Raw genomic sequence first — 17246 nt, 5'->3', positions numbered from 1 at the left:
GCTGTCGGGGACTCTATAACTGGCTGTCTTCAGAGGCCGATCACAGATTCACAGAATAAATATTCATATTCAATAACAGTATAGTACAACTCCATGCTTCCAAAGAGGCCTCACAGCCACTGCTTTACAGCTTCGCCTCAGGCAAAATGTTCAAGAGCACTTGTCCATGAGTGACAGCACACTACCATTATCTCACACTTTGTGGTGTACACATGCTCAAACCCTCCACAGCCAGGCAGTCCCCATGGAAACAGCCGCTACGCTGTCTTTAATTGCCCCATAAAGGGTCGTCCACAGTGTGACGGTGCCCCTAACATCTCTGATATGAAGCTACTGATTAAACCCCCTCAGCTTTGATTTCATGCTCGTATTAGTGTTTCGAGTGTTGCCATGGAACACCCATCAGGGTCGTATTTCACTAATGGAAGAAAGCACTCGGCTGGGCACGCACTTCACAGCACTGCTGCACCGACCGGGCCCCTGCATGCTATTAACTCATCTGACTTGGCTGGACCTGCTTGGAGAAGCCCAGAAGCTTTCGACTCCACTGAAACATTTTCATCTCTTTTGTCTCTCCGCTTCTCTCTCTGTAGCTCTTTCACTTCCTCCTGCGCTCCCTCCTCAGACAGCAGCGCTTCACACATTGTCACTGTGGGGGATAAATGGGGGATTATGTCAAATATGGAGAGAGGAAGAACGAGGTTTATGGGTTTGTGGAACACGGTCAGCGTTAAAGTGGGTCCCACTACTGTCACAGCAGAGCATGGAAACTGTCAGGATGATTTAAGATAAAGCAAATCTCTGTCATAGATAATTACTCATGGAAGGAGCTAAGTTTTAGTCAGTGCCAGCTTCTCTGAGTGCTGCAGGCTCTTATACGGAGGAGACTCACAGTTGCAGTCCATTAAGGGATCATCAGTCTGGAGAGGCACCGCTGTTCACACTCACAGGGAGTGAATTGAGCACAATCACCTGACCAAAAACCTCTGCCACAATCCTGATGCTCCTCTCAGAGAGCACAATAACACAGCAGGCACCCAGCGACAATGGCTGCTATTTTTGATCACAGAAAATTTCTAGACTGCAGTGAGATTACATCTCTGTGCGACCGCAGCCAGGAGTCCATGCTTAATAAAACAGATGATGATTAAGTCTAATTAGATTCATTTGCACTGAGAGCTCTGAGATCATTAGTAATGCAAAGAAGTGTGAGCAGCACAGGGTCAGTCCTGCTACAGTTTATCATCCTGGTCAAATGATTCCTCCGTGTGGAGCTGTATGAGTTCATTGTCTTCCTCCTTTATGTGAGCTACCTATGGAATATACTAGATATTATATGATCTGTTTATTTTCAATGCAGGATTGGTTTGACATCTGCTTTATTTCAGCGCTATTTATTTCTGCCTGTGCCGCTGTTATTAAAAATAAAGTCACGCTACCAGTTTGGAGAAACAGTAGGAGTGCCGACACGATGTGATGCACTGCTGTGAATGGGGGCAGCATCAAACGTATTTGAACCACCTTAAAAAATAAATATATTAGTTTAAGAGTACGCTATTGTTAAAAAACCTTCCCCCCTGTACCTTGCTGTGTCACAACCCTCTCAGACAGGGAAGTGAAGCCATTATATCACGCTCTTGAAAGCCAGACTCCATTGAGAAAAACAGTGATTTGACATCACTGAACACAGGAGTTGATGGCTTGATCAGGTAGTTTCTAGAGCTGCCCCTAACTAAGAATTTTCCTAGTCGCCCAACAGTCATCATCACGGTCCATTAGTCGACATGTCGTCTGCACAATATGAATGTAATGATTAAATGATATATTTTGGTGGTTTGAGTTGAAGGTGTGAGAAAGAATAGTATCAGTAACATTGTTAACACTGTGCTACATTACAGAGAAATACAAACCGTACTAATGAACCTTCATTAATATAGGCCTATATTTTATCTCCAAGTGCACGTCACACACTGAGCGAGCCGCCTGTTAATGACGGTGTGGGCTAATGGGCATGTAGCTACTTCCATGTTTCAGATGATACGTCATGTTTGTAGTCGACCAATGAAGATGAGTTTACATATCACCTTGGGTTCGTCCTTCACCTTCTCAAAATGATCCCACACTTTGGATTTCCTGCCCGACATGTTATTAACTAGCCTGTGGAATAACCGCAGGTACCAGCCCTGGAAATTAACCTGACTCCTGTCTGACTGCTGAGCGTGGACACTTCCTGTGTCTGTCCTTTCAGATTAAAGTCCCACATGGTCCAGTCATATAGGTTTGGATTTATTTTGACAAGGTGCAGCTCCTAATGGTATGGAAGCGCATTGCATTCACTTGACAAATTAAAAAAAAAAAATCTGTTCTATTGAGAATTTTTTTCTGTTTTTCGGAGTAATTGTTTTTATTTTTCTGTTTTTCTGAGTATTTTTTCCATGTTAAGAGAGCAATCAAACAACAGACGCTTTCATTCCTTTCTTGAGAGCTGGATATAATGGAAGCAAACATGACCCGCTTGTTTAGTTTAATCCAGTTTTACTTTGTTTTGGGTTTGAGACACTGGGAGATACTCTTGTCTTTAAGTCATATAGATGGTGTTATCATTAGCTTGTAGACTTTACGCAGGCACCTTACTTGAATCACCACGTAGCCAGCCTGAATGCATTTCAGATGCATCATCTTGTATCCATGGAGTTTGCCATATGTGTCCAACTGATTCTGGAGAACACTGCAATGTCCAACAGATCTGAATGGGCTTTTCGTCTGAACAACCACAAAGTCTTAAGGTGCTATCAAGAAAGGAATGAAAGCGTCTCTATTGCTCTCTTAACTCAGAAAAAAATACTCCGAAAAAACAGGAAAAAAATTACCACGATAAACAGAAAAAATTACACCGAAAAACAAAACAAAAAATACCATGAAAAACAGAAAAAAAATTAACATGATAAACAGAAAAAAAATTACCATGATAAACAGAAAAAAAAATACACCGAAAAACAAAACAAAAAAATACCACGGAAAACAGAAAAAACATTACCATGAAAAAAAATTACCATGAAAAACAGAAAAAAAATTACTCCGAAAAACAGAAAGAAAAGTTACCATGAAAAACAGAAAAAAAAAATTACCACTAAGAACAGAAAAAATTACACCAAAAAACAAAACAAAAAACTTACCACGAAAACAGAAAAAATTACACCGAAAAACAGAAAAATAAAAAATTACTCCAAAAAACAGAAAAAATTACTCAATAAAACTTTTTTTTTTTAATTTGTCAAATGAATGCAATACGCTTCAGTATGATTGAGTTTCACATTTTGTTTTGTATATTTCTGCTACTAAGCAACCAATGAAATCTTGCCAACTAATGACCTTTCCAGCCGACTAACGTTTGGTCCGCTATTGGGGGGCAGCCCTAATATATTACTTCTGTGAGTTAGCTGCTAACTGCTATCAATTACTTTTTAAATCTCCCGCGATGGATTGCGTGCATAATATGTTGTCAAAACCTCACACCTATGCCACCCATGATCCTCCCTGCCTTCTTCCTGTTTATATAGACATCATTTAGGCACTGTTGCTACATCTGACGCCTGCTTGAAGGCGAGACAACTCTGTCCCTTCATTCTGCGATAATACCTTTTATACACAACAGTGAGGCGGCATAACAGTTTAAAATTCTCCCCTTAAAGGGACAGTGTCAACGGGGCTCGAGTCAAGCCATGCCAGCAAATATGTGAGGGATAGGTTGAAGCATGTGGGAGCATGACTGCAGCACAGTTGGTAATATGACGAGATAAATTCAGTGAACCACGTGTACCAACAAATGGTATTGTTTGTATGTAAATGACTGTTTTAACCACCAGTTCTGTGTTTTCTTTTTGTGCACAGATTCTTGTTGGAGAGCTGTGTGCCTTTTTCACCAAGGCAGAGGGAACCCAGGAGAAGACCATAGTGACTGCAGACTGCTGCTACTTCAACCCCCTGCTGAGACGTATAATACGCTTCCTAGGTGAACACACCGCTTTGTGTAACGCAGCCCCCTCTGTTCTCTACAGGCCTGTGAAAGGGCATTTTTGTGTCTTGGTGTGTGGTTCTGACAGAGAGAGAGCAACACAAGAGCCAAAAGATCAAAGCAACATGAAAGAAAAGGTTGACTTGTAAGAACGTGACCTGCTACACCTCTGAGTTTGTCAACCAGAGCTTGTAGCTGTTAATTGGATGATAAACTGCGATATAATCTGTGAGGTAAGATATTCAGGATCATGGCAGGAAGACACTTGTGAATATTAAGTAGCCTGCTCATTTACATGTTGGGCTGAATCAGCTGAAGTGGAGGCTTCTTGTTGCAATTTCACACCTCAGCTGATAATAATGTGTTGGGGCTATTTTAGGAAGCAGAAACTTATTATCACCTGTTTCATCTCGTAGTGCTGTTACGTGTTCTCTGTCTAACATCTGATGTGCTTTTCGTCATCCTCTGATAAATAACTTTCCTACCCTCACCCCCTAACTCTCCTCCCCAGGTGTCTATGCCTTCGGCCTGTTCACCACCACCATCTTCGCCAATGCGGGCCAGGTGGTTACAGGAAACCAGACGCCTCACTTCCTGTCTGCCTGCCGCCCAAACTACACAGCGTTAGGCTGCCAGTCCACCATGCAGTACATCGCAGAGCGCCGCGCCTGCACAGGCAACCCGCTGATCGTCATGTCTGCGAGGAAGTCCTTCCCGTCCAAGGACGCAGCGCTCAGCGTCTACTCCGCAGTGTACACAGTGGTAGGTTAGAGCATGCTGGAGGTGATACTTTGTGCTTCTGTTCATGTAAGCTGCAAATTTAAATCATATTCAATTGAAGAGGGCTGATCCTGTGCCAATGTTTTCACTTTTACTCACTGATTCGCTTTTCTTGCTCAGAACCAGCGTTGTTGAGTGTTAGATACCAGACTGATACCACTCTCATGCCTATGTCGTAAACATGAAGCTACAGCCAATTAGCTTAGCTTAGCACAAAAACTTGTTTGTTTAATCCATACAAACTAGTCCATACCCACTGAGTGCACAGTTGCCCACGTACAGTTTCACATGGTGTGTGTTTGGGATACAGGTCATAGGAAGTTGCAGATTAAATAGTCAACTAAACCCATTAAGAAGAGCAATGTATTCAGACAGAGTTTTTGTGAATTTGATAGTATGATTGCTTTATTGAAAGTACAGTAGTACCATTGCCAATAGAGGGATAGTTAGTGGGCTAAAACTGTACATTAGTTAAAGATAGTTAAAGTGTTTACATGTTGTATTGACTTAAAAGTGGAGCGCACTGGTAGTTCACATGGGAAAGGTGCAGCTAGCCCTTGTTGCAGCAGCATACCATACCATGACTTAGTCATACCAAAAATTAGAAAAACACCAACATTGGTCCACAGGGGGAGCCACAGCGATCGGTCGCTTTTTAGCCATTTTGAAGCATTTTTCTGTTGTTATAGCGCCACCCAGTTGCCAATTAGAGTTAAATTTCTCCAGTCACCTTGAGGCGTCCTGTTCTACATATCTACCAAGTTTAGTAAAAATCCATATGGCGGTTAGGCCTAGATAAGAAATGAGCTCTCTAGCGCCCCCATTTTGTTTGATGGGGTCAATAATGGAGGGGTCCCCTCAGATTATGTGTGGTCATATGCCTACAAAGTTGCGTGGTGATGGGTGAAACCCTTGAGATGTTATACACCTTTATGTGATGAGCCACGCCCTCCGCAATATTCATTGCCTTATAGAAGCTCAGTTTTAGTAAGTTTTCCAACTTTTGCCAAGAGGGAACTTTAGATATTGGTCCCTAGATTATTTTCACCCAGTTTCATGCAGATCGCTCAAACTTCCTAGGAAGAGATCCATTTGAAGTGTTTTTCAAAAAATTCAAAATGGCGGAAAATCTATATAAGCGGAAGTTATGGGTTCTTGAGGCAAATGTGTTCCTCATGAGGAGAGGCATCTCTGTGCAAAGGTTTTGCCTCCCTAGATGTAGCACTAAGCGTTACAGATTATCCTTTGTTCTGTCTGCTATCACTTATCTTAACCAGCGGTGACCACTAATGTCCATGATTTATCCCTGACAGCGTGCGATACCTGATACTGTGTGTTATGTATTGTACTGTCTGTTTTGTTTTACTTACGCCTTCTGTCTGTATCCCAAATTCCCCCCCAGGGACATTAAAGTTTTACCTTACCTTAGTCTCATTCACCCAGTCACACAAACATAACCAAGGCGCCACCTGCTACTTAGTTTTAAACATTCAAACACCCTTACACACCAATTTGGCGTTCAGTATCTTGCCCAAGAATACTTTAACATGCAGACTGGAGGAGCCCGGATCGACTCGCCCATCTTGCGATTAGTGGACAACCCGCTCTACCTCCTGAGCCACAGCCACCCAAAGCATGAGGTGGGCTTTACAACAGTTTCAGATGCCGGTAGATGTTGTGGGAACAGTGAGACACTGACAAATGCAGAGAAAAGGCTGATATAAGTGGTATTCAATTATGACAAATCACCCCATTGTTCCAATACTAATTGGTGAGTGGTCAGGTGAATCTCTCTGGTGAGTGCAATGCTGTTAACTTTGCAGATAAATAACTACCTAGTTAGCTGTTGGGCTGTGAGGGAGCTACAGAGTATGTCAGCATACTTTCCTGTAGGCAACTGTTTTTGAGGGAGACAGAGACCAAGACCTCATGTAAGGGGGGACATGGGGGAGATTACAGGAGATTAGTTTGTGTGTGTTCTTCCGTTAATAATATTTGATTGCCCAGTAGTGGACAGAGCCCCACTCCACAAGCTGTTTTGCCTGACACGCTTTGCCAAAGTGTTTTTAAAGTGTTTGTGCCTGTAGCAGTGTGACCCGGCCATAGAGGTGCTGGGGAGTGGATTTTGTTTGCTTTAGGCTGCTGTCAGCCCTAGAGTCGTCTCCTTTCCAAAGTTGTATAATTGCCTAGAGTTGGTTCGTGTTCTCACGGCAGCATTTACAAGAGGACCAGATCAAATGCCTTGTGTGAGAAAGCTGCTCTTGATTGGTCAGAATTTCCATGTGGGAAAAATCCAGGAAGTAAAGCAAACGTTGAAGAAGAGTACACTTGCAAGATAAATGTGACACTTTCTAATGTCACAATGGAGGGACAACTACGCAGGTTGATTTTAGCGCTGCTCATCGTGGACTATATTGCTGTCATTGTTCATTTTAGTCAAACCATACAGTTTGAAAACGAGGCGCGGCTCCAACTAGAAAACAATGTTTTGATGCATTGGATGTGCTGAATGTGCATATTAAGGCAGTACAGGAGGAGGTGCACATTAATAATCCTCCAGGACTGTAACATGCTCATGTTTAACCCAAACAATGTGTCATGTGACTGCAGTTGCTTCACATCCAGGTCGGAACACCTTCTCACCACAAACCAACCGCACCAGAGTTCCTTTGGAACCGGACTGAGACCACCTCTTCAAGAAGGTCTCGGTCTGGTTGTTTTGGTGCACACCTGAGTGTGATCGCTGTGTTCACACCTGCCCAAATGAACCGCACTGAGGGGGAACTTGAGTTTGATTAAACCGAACCAAACAGGGCAGGTGTGAAAGCATCCTTTGACTGTTTTCCCATGTCTCCAGTCTTTATGCTAAGCTAACCTGTCGCTGGCTGTAGCTTCACAGACATGAGAGTGGTGTCAGTCGTCTTACTGAACTCTCGGCAAGAAAACAAAGAAGTATTTTACAAAAATGTCAAACTTTAGATTGGATAGATTTTGTCAAATTGAACAGGGTGAGTTTACAAACTTTTGTGAAATTAGACTGAAAAAAACTTTATCGATCACAGATTGGAGCTACATTAGAGAGGAGTGCTGTGTATCTGATATTTGAGCCCCACACATTATCCCTGCTGATTCAGCTTACCTTAAATCCAGTGGTGAGGCTGGAAGTGATGAATCATGAGCAATATAAAACTTTGCATCTGTGGTCGGACTGAACGTGAAGCAAATATTCACCCTGATAGGATGTTTTTACAGGCTGTTTATGCCACAAACACTTAACCAGGATTTCAGCTGTAGCTATCGAGCAACTTAAACTCCATATCTTTGTGTTTTATTACTCCAGAGCTCCCTCCTTTCCTTCTTACCTCAGTACGTTAATTAATTCATCATCATAAAGCCTCACTAGAAATAAAACTTTGCTAATGTTGGAGCGTTTTTCAAATTTAGCTGATGCTCCGTCACTTTAATTCGTGCCAACTAAATCAAACAAGTTTGCATCCTCCCATATCTCTGCATTTACTTTATTTGCAATTTCACTGCCTCTAAAATTCTGTTTGTGTTCATGCTGAACTGTAAAAGAAAGATTTTGTGGTTGTAATTCTACTTTGTTGAGATAATTGTTAAGCTTGTTAAGCTTTAAGCAGCCAGTGAGAAGACTGCTTTCTGATTCTGTCAGGTTATAATGATGCGTACACGCCTGTGTGTCTTGTGTTGCTTCCTTTTGTTTGTTGTACCCTACTGTGCTCGCCCCTCCTCCGTGCATCCTCTGCAGATGTACGTGACACTGGTGTTCAAGACCAAAGGCACGCGGCTGACCAAGCCCACCATCAGCCTCACGCTGCTCTGCCTGGCCATGCTGGTAGGCGTGGTCAGGGTGGCTGAGTACCGCAACCACTGGGGGGACGTCCTGGCGGGATTCTTCACCGGGGGAGCCATCGCTGTGTTCCTGGTAAGAAACTGGAGCAATGTTTTCCCCCTAGGTCAATGTTAAGTGCATGTTTCACGCTTACTGATGAAATCTGCACCCTCAGATTTATGGTCAAGGCAGATTTCTTGACTTTACACATTGATACATCCACAGTGGCTGAACGGATTTTTACCATTCAAGCTGCATTTGGATCGTCTGTATCTCTTCGTTCTTTTGCAATTTGAACTGCGAAGGTAGCTCTGACCAATCTCCTCCAATGTTGGTTTATATCAAGAGATACATGCTGAAATATTTGTAAATCCGTTAAATCACCAGGAAGTGTGTGAAAATTTAAAAGATGGACAGAGAGCAAAAGCTTGACCGTCTTGTCATGCTTAGTCACAGTTGCTAAGCTGTTTTTGGACTGTCGCAGTGGAGTGCAGGGTTTAGCAAAGGGTCAGTTCTCCTAATTTCTTTCTTTCTTTCTCTCTAACTCGTTCACCTGCTCTCTATCTCCAGGTGACTTGTGTGATTAACAACTTCCAGCAGATGCTGCCGAGTCCTCCTCCACTGCGACCCCAGCGCCCTGAGTCCGTGCTGGGCATGCCGATGGTGACGCTGCCCTGTGTGGAGAGTCCACTCGAAAAGTTAAGTGGCCCTCAGGTAAGGGGCGGGGGTGGGTGTGAGGCACGCCTGCGCTCACAAAACAGGGGCTGAGATACACACCCCTTGTCTCTTACCTGAATCCGTTGTCCTCCTTCTTTCCCTGAAAAGAACAAATCCCTCAAACATGCATGCACCGAGCCCCACCTGCACCAACAAAAACATCCAAGTGAATCCTTTAAATCTCTAAGCCTTGTTGTGGGCTGATAGGAGCGCAGCTGAGATTTGTTCTGTATGAAATGAGCCGGCGTTTTATTTCAGCCAGAGGAGAGAACAAATTGTAGTGTGAATGTTTGCTCCTAAACTCCACAGTGTTACACTTTTCCTTCTTATCAGGGATTTAGAGAGTCACTTATCTGTTTGAGGTGAGTCAGCGGTTTGGCTGACACACTCCAGGTGTAATTTACCATTCTGATACAATGCAGAGCAGTTGGCTGGAGGAGAACTATGAATTCAGCTGAAGGTCTCCTCAACAGTTCAACGGTGCTGCATTTTTCTAAGGATATCGTGGCGAGTAGGGCTGACATGAATGCTTCAAAGCTTTGATGACTTCAGTGGTAGTTAACGTCCAAATCAGTGTTTGAATACTCCGTGTAGGGATGTACCGATTTGTCAGCTGAACATCAGTATCGGCTGATGTTCGCCTCAAGGACTGCCATCAGTGTATCAGCGAATAAGATGACATTCACTGATCGCAGTAGCCGATGTTTTTCAGTTGTGTCACATTAATTTCGCACAGGCTAAAAAGCATCTTCCCCTGGGACACCCTCAGGACGAAAGGACACAGTAAATTTACTATCGACACCTTTTTGTTTCCTCTGATAATAGGACATTAAAAACAACACATCCTGAGCTCCAAATTCCCCAGACTCCAATCTGAACAAAAATTCGTGGGACATGTCGATGCCCCAGAGGTACCCCCAATCCATGATGGGGCCTTCTTTGATTGGACTCTGCTCTGACCTGTCGAGGCATGGACTCAAGACCTTTGGGAGTGTCCTTTAATGTCTGGCACCAGGGCACTGGTGGATCCTTTGGGTCCTGTAGGTTGTTAGGTGGAGTACCAGCACATCCCACGGATGCTCGATCAGATTGGGATCTGGGGAAGCCAGGTCGACACCTTGAGCTTTTTGTAGCTGCAGACATCAATATAACATCAAAAGACGGTGGACTCTCACATTGGAAGGACGTTAAATTTTGGTTGGAATGAAAACTGGGTTGACAATATTTTAAATGTCCAATGACGTGAGGACGTTGATATTTTGAAGACACTGGGTTTTGTTCTTCATATTTATGACTAAATGTCATTATTCTACGTCAAGATGACGTTGGTATGAGACATTTGGAGGACTTTGCATTTTGGTTAGTAAACTTAAAACCAACAAAATATCAACATCATCAGTATTCTGCGTCAAATTGACATTGGCATTAGATGTCCTGACATTGACTTTTCATCACCTGACGTCACAACCTAAATTCAACCAGATATCAATGTTTAATGATGTTGGTGGCCAATCGGGATGTTGGGATGTTATTGTAGGTGCAACGACTGAAAACTGATGTTTCAAAAAAGAGAGAAGTCTAACTAACCCCCACTGAAGCTTCGATTAATCGCTGATATTTCACACTGAGGTCTCGGGTATTCGGGACAGCCCTCATCTCGGGCGGAGCAGCAGTGTAGCTCGAGTCCACATCCAAGTGTTTAGGAAAATGTCTTGCGTCCTCTGTGGTCTGTCACCGTCACTAACCCTCACCTGACTGCCTCTTTTCCTCTGTCTCCCACCTTGCCTCTCTCCTCTCAATCTGCTCCCTTGTCCCTCACTCTCCTCCAGCATCCTGCACTCTCCTCCTCCTCCCCACCTTACAACACCTACGTCCAACCATTCTAACCAACTTTAAAATCTTTTTTGCCCGTCATCGTCACTCCTCACTATCTCCGTCATCTGTTGCCTTATTTCTGTTTTGGCTCTGTTGCCCCTGTTTCTCCTCCTCCTCCTCCTCCTCCTCCTCCTCCTCCTCCCCGCCCCTCATCCCGTGCATTGCTCTTGATTATTCTTTTCTTCACTTTTCTCTCTTCTCCTTCGCCTCCTCTCTGCCCCGTCCTCTCTCTTTCTCACTCCTCTCTTTCCCCTGCAGACTCCGCGGGGATCTCCGTTCACCGAGATCACATGACCATCAGCCCTATCGGTTCCCCGCCACCCCCGATGTCCTCATACCGTCTCGCTCCATTTCCAGCGAAGTCTAGACCAGCCGGAGCAGCACTCGCCGCACTGCGCCGCCCATCCGGCTGGGCGGTACGCAACGCTGCACCGCTCCTATTCCACCCAGGTCTAGACCTTCCCTGATAAAGCACACACATAAACACACTTCCTGTTGCCCTCTCAACCCCCAGGGAACCGATAGGTAAACTCTTCAAAGACTGAACATTCAATACAGAGTCAGGTTTCTTTTTTCATTTTGAATATTCGACTTAAAGACGTTTTTTTTTTTTGTATGAACTCGATCATCTTCAGTGGCGTGCTCTGTACGGAAAAACACATCGACCACTGAGAATGTCCATCGCTTTAACAACAGTATGAACGAGTTTTCACCTGTTTGAAGGAGGCTAAACGTGACGGTGAACTCCCTGTACGACTCCCAGGATGCAGCTTTGATGTCTGCTGTCAGGAGGTTGCCATGTTGGACCAAAGAAACCCGCTGAAGGACGTGTGCTGCTGAGATTTACCCGTAAAAACATCCTTTTAGCAAGCCATACGCACACACACACACACACACACACACTCTCCGCTGGTCTTTTTCTCACCCTCTCTCTTTATCTCTTCTCATTCACACACACACACACACGCACGCACACACACACAGCAGTCTGACTAGCAGTGCCCTTGTCAGCTCCGCATGAGGTTTACTCGGATCAAAGAATCCATTTCATATCTCTCAGCAGAAGCACCAGACAAAAGCAAACAGGATGAAAGTACAGACATCTTCACTTGGCTATCTTCGTCATGTTTTCCTCTCTCAGAGGGTTGCAGCTTCGCCAAAAACTGATGTGAAATACAAACACATTTGATAAGACAAAGCCAAGCGCCCGACTGCAGGTGGCACAACAGTGAGCCAAATAAAGTGCATCACATTCAGGAGCAAATATTTGTTCAGTTTTGTATTCTTTTGAGACGAGGAGCCTTCATACAAAACGCCTCCTGTGATGCCAACAGAATTTTTTGTTTCTTGCTTTGTTTTTATTTCAGGCGTCGCTCACCCTGAGGTGGAATTCCTCTCTTGCCGAATCTTGAAAAGATTTGCTACAAACTGGCCAAGTCATGTAATTATTGTGATTATTTTCTGAGATTTTATTAATAGATTTATTTATTGACATGTATATACGATGTGGTTGCCATAAGCGCTCCATGTGGCGTGACAGTTTTGCTGATTTTTGATTTGCACACTCCCTCATGTTTTTTTATTCTCCCTCCTCCTCCAGCATCTTTTTACAACCTGTTTAGTTCTTCACTGTGTTTTCTTGACTATAAAAGCATCACTGTGCTGTGAAATGTTTCCCTCTGCTGGACGACACACACACACACACACACACACACACACACACACACACACACACACACGACTAAAGTCCTGTTTTACAGAGCACACAAATATCCAAACGTACTCAAAAGCACACACGCACAATCACTTATATCCCCTATAGATGTTACTGTACGTCCTTTTACCTTCCATCCACTTTCTAACACTGAACCTGTTTGTATGATATTGTACATAACTCTTTTTTGTATTGAGAGTGTGATTTTTACACAAGCATCACCAACACTCAGCGTAGATATCGAGGGAAATCTGTATAATAGCGATAGAGAACAGTGTGTATGAAGGTGCTGAACCGCTCTGAACCAACACTGGATCAGTTGGAAAACACCCAGATAACTTTAAATAAAACTACTGAATTTGTCCTCTGGATGAAGTTTAGACTGGGAGAGTTGTTTACTCATAGTTTATAAGTTACTATGTGTTCATGAGGTTATGAACTCGAAGCCCTCTCTGTTTTGGATCCTCATGTTTGCATAAATAGTGTGTGTGAATCACTTTTCCCTCATTTGTTGTCAAATCTTCAGATCATGGTCTTTTGTCAGCTCACAGTGAACAGAAATACAACATGTTACAGCTGCACTAACACTGCGTCCACACATGTCTGTGTCACTCTGCAGTTACACCTTCAAAACACTAGTCGGCTGTGGGGTTTCTGTAAAGTGTTGTAAAGTTTAGTTGATTCAAAACACACATTAAACACACATTAAACATGTCTTAATAGAGACAATGTCAAACACAAGTATGCAAATCAGCTTCACTATAACTCGCAGCATTCACAGACAAACACTTGTCTTTATCTGGACACATTTTCCCCACAAATACAACATGCTAACGTTATTAGCACAAGCCTATGGCATTTTACATTGTATAAATTAGCCTAGCAGCTAGCGGACTTTTCCTCTCCTCATATGAAGCCAGGGACAACAGCAACATTTAACAAAGGTAACGCTACAAAATTCAGCTCCATTACAACTCACAAGGTTCACTGACAAAACAACTGTCTTATACTAAACATGTTTTCCAAACAAATACAACATGCTAACGTTATTAGCACAAGCCTGTGGCATTTTACATTGTATAAATTAGCCTAGCGACTAGCAGAGATTTCCTCTGCTCATATGAAGCCAGGATAAATCACACACAAGACTTAAAATGCTATTTTAGTGGAGGCTTTATTGTCTTCACAATTTATTGTTTCTTAACTGTGACATTAAAGTAAATCAAAGTTTAGTCCAGTAGTGGAAGGAAAAGCACATAAATTCAGATTTTCTTTTCTGAAAATTCAGTTAAAACCAACTGCTGACATATGATGACTTTATAAAGTTGTGGCTAACTAGTTATCAGGCAGTTGCCTATTTACACATCCAGCAGACACAGCGGAACATCAACATTCATTTGGAGTCGTGTTTCTGGACACCTGATGAACGTGTTAGCAGTGTTCAATCTGAGTCCTTTCCCACCGACTCCTCACAAACATATCTGCCTCTGTAGCTGCTAAATTCTGCACTATATTCACCAACTGTTAGCTAACTGTGTCTGTCAGCTGTTTGGTGCTTGGCAGCCACCGTACAGTGGTTTATCACAGCTTTTTTCACAGCTGCCACTGCTGCTACAAATACTGTAGTAAAACCGAAACGATGAGCTGTCACATTACACATGGTCATTTGATTCATTATTAATATGACAATAATTATTTTTGCAGCTTTAAGAGTTTGAAACTAATGCTGCATTGACTTGCTCCTCTGGTCCCTTCTCCTGAGTTGGGAAGTCGTTCTTCCGTCTTTAGCGAGTTCATGAGCTTCTAAGTGGTAATGTGGAAACTACATGGACGCTACGAAGATGTGTTGTATTTTGTTGCTCAGGGCATTTAACCAACGAGTTATTAACTGTTTACAGTTTTTATGTGACAACAAAGATTCACATATTCATGAGTTCCCTAAAACTGCTAAGATATTGCTTCACCTGATTGTTATCAGGGATAATGCTAATAATTAACTTTTGTAACTGATCAATGTCCCTCCATGTGGACAGCAACTCAAATTACATGTGAGCAAAACATTGATAATATGTGAACTGAAGGGTTTTTACATCACTTAAAATGTACTTTCGTCTGCAATGTTTCTGCTTATATGGCATCATTTTTGTTGACTTTTCGGGATATTGTTCAAACATGCAGGGGTTTGTGTCATTAGCACTTTATAAATAATAACAATGGCACAACACGTCAATAACAATCCTTTACTATCTGATCTCGCAGCCCCTGGACCTAATTGTTTTCCCAATTAGTGGACATTTACAGCCGCTGTTTTCTGTCTTTGAGTTAGCCGCTAACTGCTATCGGCTACTTTTTAAATTTCCAGCAGTGGGTCACACATATAACACGTCATCAAACCATCACACCGGTCCTGCTGCCCATCTTGTTTATACAGAAATCGTTTCGGCACTGTTACTACCTCTGTTCCCAGCTCAGAGGAGAGACAACTCTTTCCCCCTATTCCACAATCATATCTTATACATAGTTAACGATGAGGCGGCACAACGGCACAATATTCCCACCTTGAACAGGCAGTGTAAAAGCGGCTTGTGTCAGCCCTGTGATAGTCTGGCGACCTGTCCCGGATGTACCCAACCTCTCGCCCAAAGTCAGCTGGGAAACACTCTCCTCCTGCAACCCTGAACAGGACAAGCAGTTATGGATGATGAATGAATGAATGAAGGAGGGATTTTTCTTGTAAGCACAAGATCGACTGAATAGGAAATAGGAACAGGAAATACATTTGGCTGTGAGCTGACATGAGACCATGAACATGTTTCGACAGAAACAGTTAAGTTCGTTCTGTATTCTGCATTCATGTCCACAGTTGTTTTTTTTTTTCACAATAAAAAAGTATCATCTTTTGGGAGGTCTTACTTGGTACTGTTTTAATATTTCTACCAAGCCACGACCGTGTGCAGCACAGCCATCAAGGGTGTGTGTTGAATAATCATCATCCAGTGTTTGCTCTGCTGTCTCATGTGAGAACGATTCACTGAGCATCTTGAACTTCACAAAGAAATCATAAAGCTGTTGACAGTCAGTGAGCTCCGAGTCAGGACACATGTACCACGTACCTGCAACGTTGTGAATCTGAATCAGACTCATGACCTTTGCTGCAGGACACGTCTTTGTTTCCTTCATCGCTGTCCAGTCTTTAATGTCCCCATGAAGCAGAAATGCCTTAAAATAATCTCAATGGAAATCAGAATACTAAGTACATTACATATTCAGCTTGTAAATGTGTGTGTATGCCAGCTTCTCATTGTGGACAGTAACTCTTGACCGATGCAGTCAGTCAGTCAGAATCAGTGTTCACTGTGTGAGCGCTGCTTTAGTACCAGAAATGTTTGAACGAGACACAAACACCAAAAGAAACCAGCCGTGCAGAAGGAGCCAGGTTCTCTTCAGGTCAGAATATGTTCTCCTCTGGTTCCACTGTCAACGCCACAGCTTTACTTTCCAGTAAAGTCTGTAGAAACTCATGTTTTGAATCAAAGAACAAACACGCAGCGTTTGATTGACATGTGAATAAAAAGCACCAGTCTCCTTCAGATCTGCAGCTCTGAGTGAGAAACACGTCTCCTTTGATCCTGTTGCAGCAAACCCTCTGTTTTGTAAAGATTTGTGTGATGAGAACAATAAATGGATATTGCAATAAGAAAAGCTGCCTGTGTTTGTTTTGTTACAGCGTTCACAGTCGTTCAGTGAGATTCTGTGTGCGCTGGTGTTTATGTGGGCTGGTGTGTTGATCTACTAACAAGTGTGTGTCTTCTTTCCACCATGAGAGGAGATTTTACAGTCACTGTTTGCTGGGTTTTTTTGTCCAATCAGACTGAAGGTGGGTTCATAAAGACTGATGCTGCGTTCACATGGAATCCGACAGACGATAAACCGGATATCATTTAGTGGATGAGAGCAGGACGGTGAAATTAGTAGGCCTGCCTCCTAGTCGTCCAATAGTCGTCATTTAGGACCATTAGTCGACTAGTCGCCCACATGTTTACGATATTAAGTTAATTATTAGATTAGATATTTTGGATTTGGATTTTGGGGATTCAGAATGCTGCCGCGAGGGTCCTGACAAAAACTAGGAAACATGACCACATTACTCCTGCTCTAAAATCCTTACGCTGGCCACCTGTCACTCAGAGAATTGGTTTCAAGATCTTGCTGCTTGTGTGTAAATCACTCATGCTTGTGACATGAGAACCTTCTTGGACCCTGAGGACATCTGGGGCCGACGACTGACCGTC

At 43.1% G+C, this 17246-nt stretch overlaps 1 protein-coding gene across 9 annotated transcripts in view; it reads left to right on the top strand.

Moving 5' to 3' along the window:
* Positions 1-16656, top strand: part of plppr2a (phospholipid phosphatase related 2a) — a 186440-nt gene extending 169784 nt beyond the window's left edge. For 5 of the 9 annotated variants that reach the window (XM_033645929.2, XM_033645930.2, XM_033645926.2 and 2 more), the window contains 5 exons: positions 3892-4012; positions 4527-4777; positions 8565-8741; positions 9219-9346; positions 11499-16656. In XM_033645929.2, the coding sequence (XP_033501820.1) occupies positions 3892-4012; positions 4527-4777; positions 8565-8741; positions 9219-9346; positions 11499-11607 (786 nt within the window). In that variant the 3' untranslated portion in view covers positions 11608-16656. Of the gene's footprint in view, positions 1-3891; positions 4013-4526; positions 4778-8564; positions 8742-9218; positions 9363-11194; positions 11395-11498 lie in introns of those variants that run through there. The other 4 variants (XM_033645934.2, XM_033645932.2, XM_078161080.1 and 1 more) reach the window with 4 other exon arrangements.
* Positions 16657-17246: the final 590 nt, after the last annotated feature.

Source organism: Epinephelus lanceolatus, chromosome 18 (assembly GCF_041903045.1).
Source record: "Epinephelus lanceolatus isolate andai-2023 chromosome 18, ASM4190304v1, whole genome shotgun sequence".
NCBI lineage: Eukaryota > Metazoa > Chordata > Actinopteri > Perciformes > Serranidae > Epinephelus > Epinephelus lanceolatus.
Note: the sequence above shows the minus strand (reverse complement) of the source record. Positions and strands in the feature narration are given on the sequence as shown.